Here is a 19,323-nt window from a genome sequence, read left to right on the forward strand (position 1 = left end):
AAGGGAAGTGCTGATGGCACTGTGCTCCTGGTGCAGACAGCTTGGCCTCTGACAGCAGACCAAGTGCAGATAAAGTTTAACCTTCCCCCTTCTTTCTTTCTTTGCACGGTAAAGAAAGTTTGTTGCATAGTTGTAATTAGTGTCACTCACTAGTCTCGGAACAGTCCCTCTAATAAATTTTGTCAGTTCCTGTGCATTTTGTTACTGTATCCTATCTAGCATTTTTCAAACTTCACTGGATCCAGTATAGCTTCATATGCAGCAAAGGTTGACTGCCTATGCATTTTTTTGCCATATCCTGTTAAATCTTGTCTTCATAAATCTTAGATATGTTCAGCGGTTTACGGATATGTGTTTTGTTTGTGTAGTCAAGGTACGTGTAAAAAGCAAGGTCAAACTGCATTTTGTTGCATTTATCTATCAGATTCCCAACTTGTGCTGTATGTCTGAAGATTGTCGGAAACACTTCCGTCTGAAGCTGAGAGACATATTTGCCAAACTGATTCGCAAGTTTGGGTGAGTATTCATTCATCGCCTACTGCTGCATTTCAATACCTCAATTTTACTAGCTTGTAGCTTTGAGGGATACTGACACAGTAAAACCCTGTTAAACCATAGCTGGCTGGAGCTCGAAAAAAGTATGTACTAAACTGTAGCATGGCTTAACTGAAATAGCATAAGATCGCCCATTTACCGTATTTACTCTCCTCACTTGTGCACTTCTTTTTTTAAGTTAAGGCTTCAAAAAAAAGGGGGGGGGGTGCGCAAATTACATGAACACGTCCTCAAAAAAAAAAAAACTCGACAAAGGTCATGATGTGCTATATGCACCCTAAATAAAATTGACCCCCATACCTCACGCCCTGCCCCATGTTGTACAGCTCCCCGCAGGATGGCATGACAGCGTGTGAAGCGGTTTGTAGTTGCAGATTCCAGCACGCGCCGAAGTTACCTAAAGTCTCCTGTGCAACTGTTCATCCAGTAATGTGACCGGCAGCGTAGGCAAGCTGGGTAAACAGCGTGCAGTTCGATTTTTTTTTTTTACCGGTACCAATTTACAAATGAATTAATGTTTTTTACACGGAGCTCCATGTATCCTGCCAGGAGTGGGCATCGATCGGCATGGGGCATGTACTACCTACGGCTCGGGCAACTGTCAGGCAAAGCATATAGGCTGGCATCGCATATGAGTCAATACCCCAATTTCGAGTGGTTGTTTTTGAGTCTCGTATGCAGCAGTATATCGTATATTGTGCGTTATGCCCTTTGAATTCCTGAGGGAAAGATCTACATATCTCGCAAGCCGGCGCTGGTTTCTTTGTGCCACATTCGAAATCTTCAGCTTTTCTCTTGTTCTGAACACTTGGTGTTTCTGTCCCAGCTTCAGCAAGACGCGGATGTCGAACTCTCGACGCACTCTGCTGAAGGGCTACTGCCTGGTTAGTTTTTGTTGCAAAGAGAGCTCCACGGGTGGCGCTCGTCATCACCGATTTTCCATTGGCTGTATGACTTGGCCGTCATTGCGTCGCAATAGTCTGCCGGGCTGCCCTTCGGGACAACACAACCACCGTGATTTCTTCACAGTGGTTGTTTTGTAATAGTCCATGTTGCAACAGTACGTGCTAAGTGATACATATGCAATAAGCTGTTGCGGTTTATGAGGATACAAAATGCATTATTTTCAATGGGAGCAGAGTCGGGAATTTGACTTTTCTACCCTTAAGACGAAAACTACTGTTTAAGCGGGTTCTTTTGAACAAGGTTTTACTGTACTGTCAAAACTTGTACAGCGGACTCTCATGTTTCAAAACGAAAGTTTGTTGTACCTGGAGTTCGCTCCATGTGAAACAAAAGGATGGCACACAGACATAAGAGCCTCCCACATCACAACTTAATGAAGCATTATTTTGAAAAGAACTTATTGATGGATTCTCTCAGTCATTTAAACAAACCTGCCGTAAATGGACTCTTCTAGTGCGGTAGACTCGCAATAATTCAAACTTTCAGTTAATTCAAACAAGTTTCAAGATTTTGGTTGGCTGGCTATATTTTCAATGCATTTTAAAGCCGCTTAATTAATGCTGCGATTTTTCTTAAATTCGGTTAATTCAAACTCTTTAGCTTGCTCCTATGCTCTCGGCACGCGAAAGTGTGGCAACCGAGGTTGGCTATGTCGTGTTACTGATGGCACTTGAGCAGAAAATTCAGCCCTTCCAACCGGTTAACTCAGAGGGGGGGGGGGTTGTCATGCTGAATGGAGGTGCTATCAGAGCGAGCTAAGCCCAGCTGTGCGCCAGTTCGGGCGATAACTGGCATGTCGCTGGTCTTTTTTTTCTTATTCTTTTTAAAGCGGCTCGCCGTTTGGGTGAAAATGTTTTCCTTCTTTTGACCGCATGGACCAATAACGTGCACTCGTCAGGAGCTGCTTGTGCGATCGAAGCCTTCTTATAACATGGACACCTCCACTTGTAAGGAGGCTCCACCGGTGCTGCATCACACCTGTGCCAGTGGGCATGCTGTACACAGTGACGTAATTGCGAAAAATTATCATTGCTGCACAGTTTTCTCTTAAAGCAGATGACCATTGCCTATTTTTTCAGTTAAGTTTGCTGCTACGCAAAACTGTTTCTGAAAGTTCTTTAGCCGTTCGACTATTCGACCTTTCGATAATTCGGACCTTTTTTTTTCTTTCGGTCCTTTTAGATCTTAATGTGGTTTCTTCTTTATTGGGAAGCCAGTGCATTATTGCCTTTCACCCATATTTTATGTTGGACTAGAGCTTCTAGCTACATTTCCTTAAAGAAATAGGTCCAAAATATTATTTCTATGCATACATATCCATAAAGCAAATCACATTTAGTTTTGGATTCCTTATCTCTTCTCTCGATATGCTGAGTAAAGTCATGCAAACTCACTTTCAGTTTTGCTACACAACTTCATGTTTGCAGCTTCATGAAGCTTTATTCATCATTTATGAAAGGACCGGAGCAAATGCTCTTTCCCCTTCATATAAAATACTGGGCACTGTGGCAGTTGGTGCTGTGGCATGCTTAGACGTGCAGATTTATTTATGGCTGCATAGGTGGCGCTTGCTGCTCTTAGTGCATAGCGTGCAACTGGGGATTGAGACGTCTGTGATGTACAGGCCACACGCCGCCACTCACGGTGTCTACGATGGGCAGGCTGCACGTAAAGCCCCTCAGTTGCGGTGGCGCTTTTTTAAGTAACGCCAAACTTTGAAGTGCACCACTGCTTTCTTTCCGTATCTGCATATGGCTTTTCCAGTTCCGATTTCCGTTTTCCGCCGCAAGTCGGTGTCCTATTTGTACCTGCTCGCGTGTAGGAAACTCAATCGCCTCGATGCATAGTACTTCAGCGTTCGAGCAAACCTTGTGTTATCACGCTGCTGGGCTGTTTCTCAGCCTCTAGAAGACTAACCGACTTGCTTTGCTATCGGGTCTGATCCCTGTCCCTAGGCATCGGTCAGCTTCGTAGCTTCCAGACAGCAATATGGTGATAAATGTAAACAGCAGCGATGCAACGCAGCCACACCCCGCCGCGGCAGAGCGGTTATAACGCTCAGCTGCTGGCCCGAAAGATGCGGGTTCGATCCTGGCCACGGCGGCTGAATTTCGATGGAGGCGAAATTCTAGAGGCCCGTGTGCTGTGCGATGTCGGTGCACGTTGAAGAACCGCAGGTGGTCGAAATTTCCGGAGCCCTTCACTACGGCGTCCCTCATAGCCTGAGTTGCTTTGGGACGTAAAACCCCCACAAACTTGCCCCAAGAACGTAGAAGCAAAATGGCAGCGCTTCCTTTCATCCAAGACCAGAAGTCTGAAAGTTATGCGAGGGGGAAGAGGCGTGGGAGAGGGGGGAGGTTGACATACCTGGTAGGCAGAAAACGTCATGGAGGGACTTTAGGTGCACGTTGCCACTTGGTGCTGCTGCTCACAGTGGGATGTGGTATGTGCGTATGTAGTCACTGCTCATGTGTTTGGAACGTCAGAAATTCTGCACAATGCACTCCAGCCATGGGGATTTTACGTTTAGCCACCTAACAATATGGCGGCCAAGTGCCAATGGAGTACCACTTTGGCCAGTGCAACTTTACCCTCCAGACGCACTAAACATAGGCTGTCACAATGCCAGCTTGTGGTAAAGCACTATCGCAAAGTGACATTGGTGATATTGCAATGTAACAGCAGAGTTCGTATTGCATGCATCTCTATGGAATGCACTGGCATGCACTGGAATGCTATGTAATGCATGCACTGGCTCACAAAAACATAGCAGCTGGCAAAACGCAGCATCTGGGAGCATAACAGCATGGTTCGGCTGTATTTTCAGCTGGCTTATAGGCAGCAGCTAAGGTCGGATAAATCAGGTTATTGGCATGGCACAGCTCTATGCCGTATGTGCACAAGGGTTTGCAATGGGAGCATCTGTCAGCTGCAAAGGAGTGACAATCAATCAGTCAATCAAAACAGTTTATTCACCAGAAAAATCTGGTTGGTCAGCCTGGGCTAAAAGCTGTGAACACAGCTTGACAAAGGCCCAGGGGACCATTGCACCTATGAAGAACCCCATGTGGTCAGTGTATGTTCACAGCATTAATTTGGCATGCTGTACGACTTTCTGCACCTGTGTTCTTCCTCAATGGTGCAGCAGTTGTAATGGATTCCATGGCTCTGGATTCATTCCTGTGAGCAGGTTGCATGGGGCTCCCCTAACAGCACCTGTTTTGATTGCCAGGTATGAAAACATTGTGGGACTGCTGCCTGGATCGTACCGAAAGCTGGCTGTGAGGATCCGCAAGTTAGAGCAGCGCAAGAAGCGAAAGAAGAAGGCCAGAGAGATACAGGAAGATGATGTGGCGAACTCGGCAGTACCTGGGAAAGCCAGTGCTGAAGGGTAAGTTGCTGCGTTTATTGATTTTGTGCTGCGAAGTGCTTTGCAATTTAAGCGGCTTGACAAAGTTAGCCCATGCAGCCTGTAGATCTTTGCTGTGATCACAGTACGATTACTAGCTGAGGCCTGGCCAAGCTTAGGAACATGTTGCAACTCTCCGGGTTCTCTTCCATGTAGTACTGGCAAGTGAAATGCTTGTCTGTGATGCTTTTATTAATAGAAACGAAAGGCTATGCTTTGTCTGAAAGCACAAACTCGTACCAGCTAAGCAAACTACCATTGAAAGGAAAGTGTACCCTCTGTAATAAAATTTTTTGACCATAATGCAACTCTCCAAGGTGTTCCATTACACAGTTGGTTTGTATTCTTGGCAGTATGTCATTTCTTATTTACAGGAAAACTTTTGTTTTGCTGTGCTGCGCCATTATAGTCGGGCATCTTCCCAGAGCCCACACATAAGAGGACATTTCCCACACTCTCGCATTGTAATGAAATTGCTCCTTGCACACTGAGCCTCTGTACAGCTCACTGTGCCATTTGGTGGTGCACATAGAAATGCCACCTCATTTTGGGTGTAATAGGCAATTTAAAGGTGCACTAAAGAGGAATCTGAACTCATCCTTTTATCATGGGAACTCGATCTACATGGTCCGAGCATTCTTAGAAACATTGAATTATTGTCCTGTGCGGCCGATTTGATTAAATGTCCTGGCTCCCGCCTTTTTAATTCACTGCTAACGGTAGGAGGAGTCAACGAATGCATGGAGTGCCTTTCAGGCAGTCGCGTGGTGGCTTTGCTTTCGCTTTTATTTGGTTTTTTAGGTTTCCATGAATAAATAGGTGCAGTCAGACAGCATAGCTGCAAATTAGGCCCACGGAAATAAAAATGCGCGTGGACTGTCTGGTTTCGGCGATCTCCATCTATCACTCTGCCGATGGCAGAGCAGCAAGCTGACACGGGACTGGTGTTAAGGCATTCCACGCGTTGGTTGACTCCTCCTACCGTCAGCGATGAGTTCAAAAAAAGACGGGAGCCGGGACGTTTAATCCGATTGAAATTAGGAAAATCGCCTGCACAGGAAAGAATGCTTTTTTTGGCCTTTTTGGCCTTTTTTGGCCTTTTTATTTTGGTCAGATTTTTTGCTCTGTTTTTACAGTGTGTAAGGTTCCATAACAACATAGTAAAAATTTAAAGCTCGTGGTGCAAGTATTTATTTACAGGTATGTCACTATAGGACATTAGGGCTCGGTTGGTTCAAAATGCGAAAGGGGCCGCATTGTTATGTTACCACCCCTTATGTAATACCCCAGGCATGGGGCCTTTAAGGAAATAAAATGAAATTGGTTACCACAATTCATAACACAGAAGTGAATGAAAAAATTTCTTTATTTAGCAGTGCGGATAACTCTAAAGAAGTTTGTTTTACTTTGTAAGGGATAGATTGATCTTGCAGTTGCCACAAAACACGCCGCTCTCTCCTGTTAACCTTGAGTTATGTCATTTTTTCTCGTTCTTATTGGTGACGGGCTTGCGTTCCAGGTGATGGATGAGAGAGAATTTCTAGGAAAAGTCAAACATGCTGCATTGCTGCATGAGCGGCAGTGTGTGAGGTGCCTGCATTGTCATTTTCAGGCTCGATCCCAACACTCACCTTCTAGGATAGTGAAAATTTTAATATTTTGTCTATTTGCTATGAGGAATATTCATGTCAGCAGTCCAACAAGCTCATCACTGTTGGAGTATCCGCAAAAAGGCTAGCTGAACTTCCTCTGAAAGATTGCCTATAACCACTTAACGGCCACCACTGTCAACCGTTGAGCCCTGGTGATGTCAAAATTGCACATGTCAAAAATGTTGCAACGCAGCTTCTACGCATTCAGGAATATTAACGGCGTGGATATGAGCTTGGATAGAATTAGTGGTTAGTGAGATATGTACAAATTTGCTATGCCTTGGCTTCTTCACCCCATGCCTATCATGCTGCTGTGTCTTCTTCCTTAGACACCGCAGCTGAATAAAATGCGTAACAGCGATGCTGGTAGCAGCAGCGATTCTGCCAGAACTGTCCTGTTAAAAATTATTAGCATATTCGTCCGTTACAGAGGTGCGAGCAGAATATTTGTGTTGCAGTGTCAATTGACACCACACCATTACAGCATGATCGTTATCATAATTACCATAAAGTAGGGCTTTATAATGTATTCCGAATAATCAAATTGATTTTCAATAGCTCTCCGAGAATGTGATTTTAAGGAGTTTTATTTGGGCTTTTCATTACAGGCCATTAACATAAAAAATATCAGAATCTTATCACCAAATGTGCATTTTATGTGGTGGTGCTGTTTTTAACATTTGCCTCAGTAAAACTATATTGCTAAAAAAAACCTATGAATAGAATTTACAAAATTGGTATAAAATGTAAAAGCTAGTGAATATAGAGTCACTGCACAGTTGTACTCCTCTCAAATAAATTGATACCAAGCTCATTTCAATTTCCCAGGGCAAACCAGAGAAAAAGCCCGTTAGGCAGAGCTAGTATTTGTAAAATCACGAACAGAGGTAAGAAGACTTAGTCTATGTGCACTGATTGAGTCATAGGAAAATGGCTTCAGCATTGGCTGCATTGCTGTGATGCCATCTTTAGAAAGTGCTAAACGTAAGGGTGCGTAAGTAGCTTTTAAATGGAAGCAAAACGGCGGTTGAAGAGCTGTTCGGGATCGCGTGGAGTGGAACGTCATTTCAAATCTCTCGTTTCGTTCTTTGGTAGCGTGACTCTCGAAAATATTCATTTTTTTTTACACTTTGGGATAGTTTTGAGGATGGATATTTTTTGTGATCTCATGACCCGCATCCCCGCTTAAAGGAATGCAAAATGCAGTCGCATGTAATTAGAGGTAGTGAAGAGCAAGGCGGATAAGGCATTAAACCTGCATAGGTGATATCCTAGTTGAAATCAAGAAGACATGGGTGAAGCATTCAATGTAAAGAACAGATAAATCAATGGTCGTGTGGGTAATGGAGCAATTCCGAGAAAAAGTAAATGTTGCCGGGAGCAGCAAAGAGAGATGAGATTGTGAGGGTGGCAACAGCTGGTGGTGGAGGGTAAGTGGAGAACAATGGGTGAGGCCTTTGTCCTGCATTTGGGCTGATTAGTGGAAGGCCCACATTAAAATAAGTTTATGCTGTTTGAACTTCTGGGTGGCATATTAATACCTCACTCGAAAAAAAAATGTAGATATTAGGTAAAACAAAAACTGCACTAGTTTACAGAAAAGTTTACTTCCATGTATTGTCTGAAAGTACAAGAGCATGCAAGTTAAGTGCAAGATCATTGAAAGCTGCCTTTGATCTTCTCTTAGGATAGAGCAGATTTTGCAGAGCAGCAGTGAAGATGAATCAGATGAAGTTGGCAACAGAAGCGGAAAGACCAAAGTGGCTGCAGGTGCATGGATTGAGGAGCAGGGAGAAGACGACATTGTCGACTTCCTGGACACATCTGCTGGAAAACAGATACTGTGTATGTGTTCGTGAATGTCGGGGCATTTTTTGTTTGCCTTAAGATTAAAAAACATGCCTATTTTCGCGCAGTGTTTACATAGTTCCTATAGCAGTCCTTAGTAGCTTCTAGGCATCGTAATATTTACGTGTTGCTTATCACATACAGCTACTGACCCCAAGGCAGCGCCGAAAAGCAGGGAAAAATGTCCCTTTGAAGTTACCAATGATGGGCGACTGCTTATTGTGGATCCAGAGTCTGCAAAAGCTCAAAAGAAAGGTGGTGAGTGGTTTGTCATTGGCTCAGACTGTGGGCACTATGTGAATTCACTGATACCATCAAATGTTGTTTTTTGTAGAGCCAGCAAGTGACACTGAAGAAGCAGCTAACAATCTTCTGGAGGCACTTTCTCACTACAAGGTCAGTGGCTGTCAACCATATAATTACCTGGAATCGTGGGAACAGAATTGTTGCATCCTGAGAACACTGCTTAAAAAAGAGGTTTAAAGGGACACTGAGGAGAAATTGAAGTTGGCTTGTATCAATAGAATATACCAGCTCCTAACCATGAAGAGACCAGTTTTTTTTTTAAACAAAGCTTTTGTAAAGTAGAAAAGAACAAGAACTAAAATACAGTCAGGCCCACTTATAACAATACTGGTTATAACAATATATTGGATATAACAATGCTCAGTCACGGCACTGTCAGCTTTATCATATGTTCTATGGTAAAATAAACTGCTTATAGCAATGCTTTCAAGGCATATTATTGGTTATAACAATTAAATCTGGTAACAGAGTGTCAACCATTATAGAAAAAAAACATGGAAATGCTACAACCACACCAGCAAAATCATGCTTTCAACACAAGCGCGCGTGTGTGGGTCAACCAACGGACTGAGCCGGCACAGCAACGCCGTGAAAGCAAAAGAACCCGTGACTATGCACTCGAAAACGCTGCCACCGGGCGTGCCGAGGATGCCTTCGTGTTGCAATGACACAGGCAGGAGAAACGACGGATGCGTTCCCCTGCGCAAAAGGCCCATGCAGGAAAGAAAGTAGGGAGCATCGTAGGGGGCTTTGGCGGAGCAGTCCATTATTAACGTTTCTGAGAGGTGCGTCGCTCCAAGCTACGGCTGGCACCAGCAGCGCATGAGTTACCCCATCTTGCTCTATTCTTCGCTAACTTTCCCGTGGTCCCCGCTTCTCAAATTTCACGTGTCCCAGGGTGGCAGGCGTTATTGTGTCAGGCGAGCTGCTCCATTGCTGCATTGGCTATGCGCGCCATGCGTACTCCCAATCAGTCAGTGCAGTGCGCGTGCATACAGCCAGCAGTTTTTCTCTTGTCAGCTCTCCCAGCACCCTTGGCTCTGAATGCTTCTTGAATTTCCAGTAAGAATCACTTCTAGAAAGCCGGCTTGATTCCTGTGACGTGGAGGTGCGCGAAGCTCCCGCCAGTGCAGTGATAGCGGTGCTTTGGTCATTGGTGAATGATGAATATTTATCCCACCCCTGAGGTTCAAATTAACGAGATTTTACAGGCATTAGAACAATCAAACCCCTCCGGGTATTTACTGTCAATAAATGCTGTGAAGCTTGTCATCTTTCTTTTTTTTTTGGCACAACCCTGTTATAACAATTAATGGTTATAACAATGGTATTTCCATGGCACTTGAATATTGTTATAAGTGGGCTTGACTGTACAGGCATCGTCACCACAGGCAGGTCTTGCAAGTACAAGTGTAATGACGAATAGCCAAAAACAGTACTAATCTGAGGCTGACAAGTGTACATGAAGGTTACGCGCTTGGATATGTTTTGTTTGGAAACCACTATACTCAGTGTCATACATAGCAGGCAACGCTGCAGAGGCTGCGGAAGTAGCGCGTCCGCGAAATCATTTTACTCCGCCACATATCATCTGTTCTCAAAACTCTGGCGAATGTTTGGACAAAAACAAGAGTGATATAATAGATGTGATAGCATTGAAAATCGCGGTCAGCGTGTTGCGGCGCTTAATGTTCAGGTCCTGTGGCTATAATTTTTACTGAGTGTGAACTACTTGGATGCGGATTGAATAGGAGCAGTTTACCCTGCCAACCGCATATCATACCGTACGTGTAATTATTGCATCTTGAAATCTCTATACAAGTCTCGGCACGAAAGTGTCGAAAGAGGCAAAACAGTCCAAGAGGTGCCAGTCGTGTCACTTAAGGTTTGTCGCAATGAAATATATATATGTTGAAGCACATTCGGTTGCATGGCGAACTACTTTTTGGACACAGACTTAGCCTGCACGAAGAGGCACGCTAGCTTTGGCAACGTTGCCTGCTATGTATGAAACGAAGTATAGTGCACTTTTATCACAGAAGAAAGAAAGACTGAAAAAAGATAACCTGAATACTAGAAGCCAAAGAAAGCCGATACTTGGCGGAGCAACAGGCGGCCAGCTGAGTTTCGGTATGTATTGGTGCTTCACGGCTATGCGCTTTCCATGCCCACATGGTTCTGCGCTTTGATTTAAAAGTGCAGATCAGAGGAACTTTCAAGTGCCCTTCTTAAGTACTCCTCGGATGAATTTCATGCTGCGGCGTACACCTGCGACTAAGAAAGCACCATGTCTACCTAATGTTGCACCAGCCTCCACGTCAGCAAACGCACTGCTCAGCATGTTCGCTTCGTCAGGGTACCAAGACTCTGGGTGGCACAACCAGCGCAGCGAAGATTATTGCAGAATCTAAATGTCCTTACGTACCAGTCTCTACTCGTCAGTCGTGGCAGTGACTGCTGCCGGACCAGTAGCTTGGCTTGCTTCAGACTCCTAGGTGCTCGGACTATCCTGCTAGACCTGCCACCTTAGTCGTCAAAAGCAGCGCTCACTATATGGGGTTGAGTTGACTGAAGTGTAGGCCACAGTTCCTTGCGAGAACTTCGCTGCTGGGATCTGGATCCATCGTGTCGCTGGTGCAAAAGTAAACGAAGTGACGGTAGCGACATCCGATAGAAACATCTTCAATGTCTGGCCAGCAATATTCATTTCGGCTGCTGCTAGGCTGCACCGCTCTCAGCCAGCTATCATGGAGGCCCTGTTTACATCACTTTTCAGTTATTTTGTCATCAGAGCGGCGGGGAAAAATTATAATGTGAAAGCATTACTACTAGTCCCATTACGAGAAAAGCCAGTGGCGCGTGTGTGTGTACTTGCAAATGGTACAGAAAATCCCAGTGATGGCAAGAAAAATAGGGTGACATCATCAATCGGCTGTATGATGCACACAAGCCGAGCACCGCCACTTCAGACAATTCTGTACATGTTGTTTGTCTATATATACTCTCCACAGGTCGACCTCGATGTGGGACGAGTTTTTTTGGTACACAAGTCACAAAATTGCATCACAAAATTGTGATGCAAGTCATTTGTCGTGCAGTGTTCCAGGTGGTCATAAGATTTCTGATTGCCTCTTTGCATATAGCTTGCATGTGCTTGTCAAGTTGGAGGCTAGCTTGCGACAGGGATTCGAACCAATGACATATGCACCTTCCCAGGCTTCGTAATCAGAATTGTGTTGCAACCGTTTGCTGTACAGTGTTCAGAGTGGTGTTGTAAGTCACATTTTGCCCCTGGATCCATTGCGGCCGGTTGTGTGTTCGTGCCTGAACAGTGAACCATCAGTGCTTTCCCATTCCCTCGCGTGAGCAGTCTTGAGTGTGTGTGTGTGTGCTGAATTTTTTCAACTTCGAATCCAAATCTTTTAACAATAAGTCATTTGCTGCTGGATAGGCAGCAACAAAGCTACGAAATGCCACCGATAATTTTGCTATAAAAGATACAATTGTCCTCAGTGTCCCTTTCAAAGCTGTCAGTATAAGACAAGATCATCCAAGCCATGTCAGTCATATAGCGTTGCCTGTCTTAAACCTCTTCTGCACATTTCCTGTTGTGCTTGAGAGTTATTAGTGCTCGTACACTGTTTATATTGTTTGTCTTGAGTTACTCTGGGAAGAATGAGCATGCCTGTTAGTCTTTCAGAAATGTCCAGACAAATAAGTAAATTCTGGGCTAGCATTAATAATCCTAGGTTAACATACGTTCTAGGCCAAGAAGCGGAAGATGCCACTGGATACAGGTGATCGTGCCAAGACATCGGGAACAGGAAGTGGTATGTTTATTCAATTTTTGCCGGTGCGCTGTGCCAGTGGACTAATACCTACTATATATATCCTCCTGTTCGTTGTTACGTAGGTGGTGGACCCTCCAAGAAGAAGAAAACAGACAAAGTAAGGAGCCTGTATAAAGCATGCACGTGTGCTTCCCCACCTCTTGTGTAGGGTTGTGCGAATATTCGAATTTGGTATTTGAAGTGATGTGATATTCGAAAACTTGGGATATTTTTGAAGTTTGAGAATTCAGGACTATAAGCTGTTGAAAGAAGCAGTCGATGGTCCTATGCATGCCCTGACCCTTGAACGTGATCATACCAGTCTGGATGTCTGCATCTGTCTTGCATACGGCGCGGCGGAACAAAGTCCAATTGCGAAAGCGAACATGCTGTGGTGGGAACTGTGCTGCACCTGCTGTACGGATGGCCTGAAAGATGAAGATGAAAAAGATATGAATGCGGAAATAGTACAACATTTCAGAGGCAGGCACTCTGTCACCGTTAGCTTCCATATTTTGTGGTGTTCCAAGACACCAACATAAGCCAGCGATACATTGTTTACATCCTTCAAAGGTTGAAATCGGAGGTGAAATGCCAGTTACTATAGGTGCTGCGATAAGACCTTGAAGCGTTTTGACGCAGGTGCACAGTCTTCGCTTAGAAGAGCTCAGCCATTTTCTTGTACTCGTGATTTTTGCACAAGGGTGCGCCGTCGCGGTGCTTCTCCGCACCCTTTTCGCATATTAGGATGAAAGTACTCGCCTCAGAAGAATACTTTAAACATGCTCTCTACAAAGGAAAGGTGCACCCCACGCCTCTCTGCACGGGGAAGAGAGCATCCTCTGGTCTCCTCGTGCTGGCCCATGCTGACCAGTCTCTTGTCTGGAGCACTGAAGTATGCAACGTTACGAGGTTGGTCCATGCAAGGACCCAACCCAGAAGTCCCGTGTCTTCTGATTGGTACACGCAGTAGGTAACAAATAGCATGGCTTGAGACTGATGATTGAAGAATATAGACTCTTTTGATGCGGCTTTTAAGGCTTTTTAAAGTTTTCATTTCAGTTGCGTAGTGAATTCTACCAACCCATTCTTTCGTCATGTGCTATTCCTATGTAATCTAATCTTTGCTTTGAACACTATTCCCTTCAGATTAAAAATTCACTATTCAAATATGCCTACAAAAAAAGGGGGGGGGAATTAGTCTGCAGTTGTGCTGATGTGGATGCTAATTGTAATAATTCCCTTGTTTGTACTAGATTGCAGTAAAGACGCCTTTACAGTTGACTTATCACTTTTATGCGCAGGCATCCGATGGTGATGCCAGGAAGGGCAGATTGGAGCCTTACACTTACGTGCCATTGAGCAGGACGTCACTCAACAAACGGTAGGTTACAAACAGGTTGTCATTCTTCCAGCATTGTTACAAGTAAAATGTCTATTAAAATTTGGCACTTGCAGTTCCGAAGTACCCTGCCAGTGTGCCTGAAGAGATTTGACGCAGTCAGCATTGCATTGTGCTTGCTATAAAATTGGTGCTCATATGCATTACTAAAGTCTTTTTGTTTGCGTTTTGGATTTGGTTCCAGGTTCAAAAGGAAGTGATGTGTTCTCCAGTCGGAGTCTGAGGCAAAACTGTTTATTCAGAGAAAGCTTACAAGCGGGGCAGACAGTCGGGATAGAGAGAGAGAGAGTGCAGAGAGTTCAGTGTCCGCGTGTAGCTTCGTACATGCATATGGTACGTGCCAGGACCGAAGAGCCGCGGAGACGCGGGGATGAGGTGTTGAGCGAAATACGATGCTCAGGCCAGACAGTAGGTACTATACGGGAAGCGGCGCTTGGAGCGGTGGTAGTGCGATAGACAATTGGAGCGGCAGCACCACGATACACAACACTCCTCCCCCCTTAGACGTAGTAGTCTCGGAGGTGAGAAGGAAACTTCCTCTCTCGGGCGGAGCATCGAGGAACGGTGCCGGTCGCCGGAGGAATTCTGTCGGAGGTGTCCGTGTTCTCCGAGTTGGAGCGGCTGTGCCCGGGTTCTGGTGAGTCGGCGTCTGGCTCGGCCGAAGTGCTAGTGGGTTCTTCGTCCTGGTCTTCTGACTCTGAATGCGGCTCAGGCATTTTGAGTTCAGGTGCACGGTGAGAAAGATCGGGTAGGTTATAATCCCTCTTTCTAAGGTGGTCGACGTGCCTACGCCAGGACGTACCGTCCAGGAGTTCGACTTCATAGGACACAGGTCCTTTGCAGGAGCGGATGATCGCGGGAAGCCACCGAGACCCATGTGGCGAAAAATTCCTAGCAAAGACTGAGTCACCAGGCTCAAACTTGCGGGTTGGTGCAGCGCGGAGTTTCTGCGACAACTGGTCGCGTCTCAAGTTGCCTTCCTGAGAATCAGGGTGCAAGTAGTCTAGGGCAACCTTTAGCTGACGCGAGAACAGTAGCTCCGCCGGGCTTCTTCCTGTAGTCGTGCAGGGCAGCAAGTGCTACTGGAACAGGAAACGACTGAGCTGAAGTTCGATGTCACCCCCTTTCAGTCGCTTAAGAGCTTTCTTCGTTTCCTGAACGAAGCGTTCGGTCTGTCCGTTAGAAGACGGGTGGTAGGGTGCGACTAAAGCTTGACGAACGTTGTTCCTGGCGAGGAACTGCCAGAATTCAGCTGATGTGAATGCAGAACCGTTGTCAGATACGACGACGTCGGGAAGTCCGTGTGTGGCGAACAGCCGTCTGAGTTCTCGGACAACAAGTGCAGCTGAAGTTGTCCTCACCACAACGACCTCTAGCCATTTTGACAACGAGTCCACGACGATAAGAAATGTCTTGCCTTGGACTGGTCCAGCGAAGTCCACGTGCAGCCTAGACCACGGTCTCGTAGTCTGCTCCCAGGGATGGACTGCAGCGCGGGGTGGAGCATTCCTGGATTCTTGGCAGGTCTCACACGCACGGACGGTGTTCTCCACATCGCTGTCGAGTTTCGGCCACCAGACGTAACCTCGCGCGAGTCCCTTCATGTGAACAATTCCTGGGTGTGATGAGTGAAGTTGCTCAAGCACTTCCATGTGGAGTTGCGGTGGAATCACGACTCGGGAGCCCCACAGAATGCAATCACGATAAGCGGAGAGTTCGTCGCGGCGCACGAAGTAAGGTTGGAACTGGTCCTCTACCTTTGCTGGCCATCCGGTACGAATCCACTTGAGTACTCGCGACAACAAACGGTCCTTCCTTGTCAGCTGAGAAATCTTGGATGCATCTGCAAAGGCTTCTGGGGGGTTTTCGAGCAGCAGGACATCTGTCATGATGGGACTTTTGGCATTTGTGGAGGGCAGCGGCAGGCGGCTGAGTGAATCAGCATTGCCCATTTGACGTCCTGGTCGGTAGATGAGCTCATAGTCGTACTGTGCGAGGAGTAAATTCCATCGAAGCATCCTCGGTGAAAGTACGCTAGGTATTGGACGACTGTGATGCAGCAGGCCCAGCAACGGCTTGTGGTCAGTATAGACCTTGAAGTGTCTGCCATACAGATATTGGTGGAACTTCTTGACACCGGAAATGACAACCATAGCTTCTCGGTCTGTCTGAGAGTAGTTCCTTTCGGTCGAGCTCAAAGTAAGGGAACCGAATGCAATTGGAGATTCTTGTCCGGTAGAGTCTTCGTGACTAAGGACAAATCCTGTGCCGTAGGCAGACGCATCGCAGGCAAGCGTGAGCGGCTTGTGCACGTCGTAGTGGACTAAGACATCGGATGTCTGTATAAGTTCCTTGGCGTGCTTGAAAGCGTCGGCTTCTTCTTTGCGCCATCTCCACGTCTGATCCTTTGCAAGCAGACGGTATAGAGGCTCGAGGGCGTGAGCTGCACCGTGCAAGTATCTGTTGTAGAAGTTGAGCAGTCCGAGAAAAGACTGAAGTTGCTGCTTGTTCCTTGGACTGGGAGCTTCTTTAAGGGCTTCGACCTTTTCTTCGGTCGGATGAATACCGGCAGCATCAATGCGGTATCCAAGGAAGGTTGCTTCCGGCATGCCGAAGGTGCATTTCTCTCGGCTCAGGCGAATGTTGTCGTCACTTATGCGTTTCAGCACATCTCGCAGGTGTTTGTTATGCTCGTAGGCATCTTGACCTCCCACTATAATATCATCCAGGTACGCGTGGACCCCAGGTAGTCCCAAGAGGAGCTCTTCCATGTAGCGCTGAAATATGGCTACGGCGGACGACACTCCGAACGGCAGGCGAGTAACTTTGAACAGTCCCCGGTGCGTATTGACTGTTAGCAGATCGGCTGTGTCACTGTCCACGGCAAGCTGCTGGTAGGCTTGATTGAGGTCTAGTTGTGAGAATACAGTGCACCCCGCAAGGTTTGAAAAAAGCTGATCGATGGTTGGAAGAGGATATGTTTCCATCTTGATTGCTTGGTTAACGGTGCTTTTGTAATCACCACACAGCCTGATCTTGCCGTTCTTCTTAACGACGCAGACTACCGGTGTCGCCCATCGGGAGGATCGCACGGGCTGGTAGACGCCTTCCTGTACAAGAATGTCGATGGCTTCGTCTACCTTGGGCAGTAGAGCCACCGGAACTTGACGTGCTTTCCTGAAGATGGGAGCGATTTCAGCCTTGAGCTCGATATGAACGGATGGTCCCTTGCTCTTCCCTAGTCCTTCAACGAAGACTTCTGGGTATTCAGAGACGGCGTTCAGCAAGGCTAGCGGAACTTCGATTTGAGATGCGTGGTTTATTCCGCAGAGCGATATTCCCAACGCCGAAAACCAGTCTCTCCCCAACAGGCTGGTGCCATTTCCTTGGACAACGAGAAGTTGAAGGCGAGTGCTCTTCGTTCTGTATGAGACGGCAACTTCCAATGATCCCAGAATCTCCAAGCTTTCCCTTGTATAGGAGCGCAGCTGTAGAGAGGATGGCCTTAGGTCTTGCTTTGACAGCCGAAGTTTCTCCATGGTCCTCTCGCTGATGATGGTGCAGGCGGCCCCGGAGTCAACCTCCATGGTTAGAGGCCTACTGTTTATCAGGACGTCCACGCAGACTGCCGGAGAAGTGATGGTGTTGGCACCACTCGTAGACTTGCGGTCTTGAAATTCCCGATGAAAGCTGACTGATGCCATAGAGTTTACGTCTTGAGCTGGATCAGCTGATTGCAAAATCTGATGGTTGCGTCCACGAGAGTACTTGTTTTTGCGAGAAAACTCCTTTCGGTGTTGACCAGGCTTGGAAGTTTTTTCTTTTGCTGCCTTCTTCCTGCAGGCCTTCTCCAGGTGACCTTTGTTGCCACAATAGCGACAGATGGCGGAATGATAGGAGCAAGTACCAGCGTCATGCTCGCCGGTGCAACGCCAACATTGATGACTCGGAGGATGGTTGGCGGGCTTGACGTCCGGGCGCTTGGGGTTCCGTTGCAATTGATGCGTTTCTGAGGGGACCCTTGAGCGGCGAACCTCTTCTGTCTTGGCTGCTGCTTCTTCCGCAGCACGTGCCAGTAGGATGGCCTTCGACAGCTTGAGGTCCGGTTCAGCCAGGAGACGTCTTTGGATAGGCTCTTCACGCAGGCCACAGACTAGGCGGTCGCAAAGAAGACGGTCCAGCCAATCCCCGAACTCGCAGTGGCGAGCTAACAGTCTAAGAGCGGCGAAATATTCGGCACCGATTCACCAGGTTGCTGGTCTCGATTGTTGAAGCAGAATCGTTCCATGGTGACAGAAGGTTTCCCGATGAAGTGGGTGTCGAGCAAGGAAACGATTTCTGAGAAGGGAACCTCCGAAGGTGCCTTGGGTGCGCAGAGTGAGCGCAGCAGTGTATACGCGTCGACGCCACATACGCTGCAGAGGAAAGCCCTTTTCTTCTCATCGGACTGGATGTCGTGGGCTTGAAAGTAGAACTCGAGGCGTTCTAAGTAGACTGGCCAGGAGGAAGGCTCGGCGGGCGAGAATTCTCCAATCGTGGCCGAAGGCAGAAGCGCTGCCATGTCGACGGACGTGCAGGGCTGGAGCGAATCCAGGAGCTTTGCCTGAGGCGGTCAGTATTGACTGCAATTGCGCGCTCGAGATCACGGCGATCCCGTCCTCGTCGCCAGTGATGTGCTCTCCAGTCGGAGTCTGAGTCAAAACTGTTTATTCAGAGAAAGCGTACAAGCGGGGCAGACAGTCGGGATAGAGAGAGAGAGTGCAGAGAGTTCAGTGTCCGCGTGTAGCTTCGTACATGCATATGGTACGTGCCAGGACCGAAGAGCCGCGGAGACGCGGGGATGAGGTGTTGAGCGAAATACGATGCTCAGGCCAGACAGAAGGTACTATACGGGAAGCGGCGCTTGGAGCGGCAGTAGTGCGATACACAGTTGGAGCGGCAGCACCACGATACACAACAGGAAGCCTGCGGCATTCAAGAGACTGCTTGCAGCAGCACACAAAGGAGCCCAAAAAGGACAGAAAAAGAGAGCAGCAAATTTGAAGAAAAGTGCTAGTAAATAAAATGCTTGTGTGTTTAACTTAAGTTATGAAAAAGTTTTAATAAAGTGTTAAGTTTGTGCGTGCATCTTCATTTTTCATTGTTGTCACCATGTTTTCAGTGTGCTTATGCTTTAGCAGGATGTTCCACACATTTTGTTATGGAGTGAACTGCCAGTAAACAGCGTTCCTGTGCTTTCGAATGTCTTCCTACCCTCTGTGCAGGTAGTCTACTGTGGCATGGCAGATGCAGCTGACCAAAACACTGAACTGGTAGCATGAATTGAAGGCATTTTATTTAGCTGTGCATAACTTT

At 46.8% G+C, this 19,323-nt stretch overlaps 1 protein-coding gene across 1 annotated transcript in view; it reads left to right on the forward strand.

The window, feature by feature from the left end:
• LOC149327165 (RRP12-like protein) overlaps window positions 1-18,832 on the forward strand; it is a 44,664-nt gene extending 25,832 nt beyond the window's left edge. Inside the window, exons 22-30 of the mRNA XM_089563791.1 lie at window positions 425-516; window positions 4,754-4,912; window positions 8,270-8,427; window positions 8,575-8,688; window positions 8,765-8,826; window positions 12,503-12,566; window positions 12,650-12,684; window positions 13,871-13,950; window positions 14,153-18,832. Coding sequence (XP_089419917.1) covers window positions 425-516; window positions 4,754-4,912; window positions 8,270-8,427; window positions 8,575-8,688; window positions 8,765-8,826; window positions 12,503-12,566; window positions 12,650-12,684; window positions 13,871-13,950; window positions 14,153-14,168 — 780 coding nt within the window. The 3' untranslated portion in view covers window positions 14,169-18,832. The remainder of the gene's footprint in view (window positions 1-424; window positions 517-4,753; window positions 4,913-8,269; window positions 8,428-8,574; window positions 8,689-8,764; window positions 8,827-12,502; window positions 12,567-12,649; window positions 12,685-13,870; window positions 13,951-14,152) is intronic.
• Window positions 18,833-19,323: the final 491 nt, after the last annotated feature.

Source organism: Amblyomma mixtum, chromosome 10, assembly GCF_055824585.1.
Source record: "Amblyomma mixtum isolate Tamu chromosome 10, ASM5582458v1, whole genome shotgun sequence".
In the NCBI taxonomy this organism is placed as follows: domain Eukaryota; kingdom Metazoa; phylum Arthropoda; class Arachnida; order Ixodida; family Ixodidae; genus Amblyomma; species Amblyomma mixtum.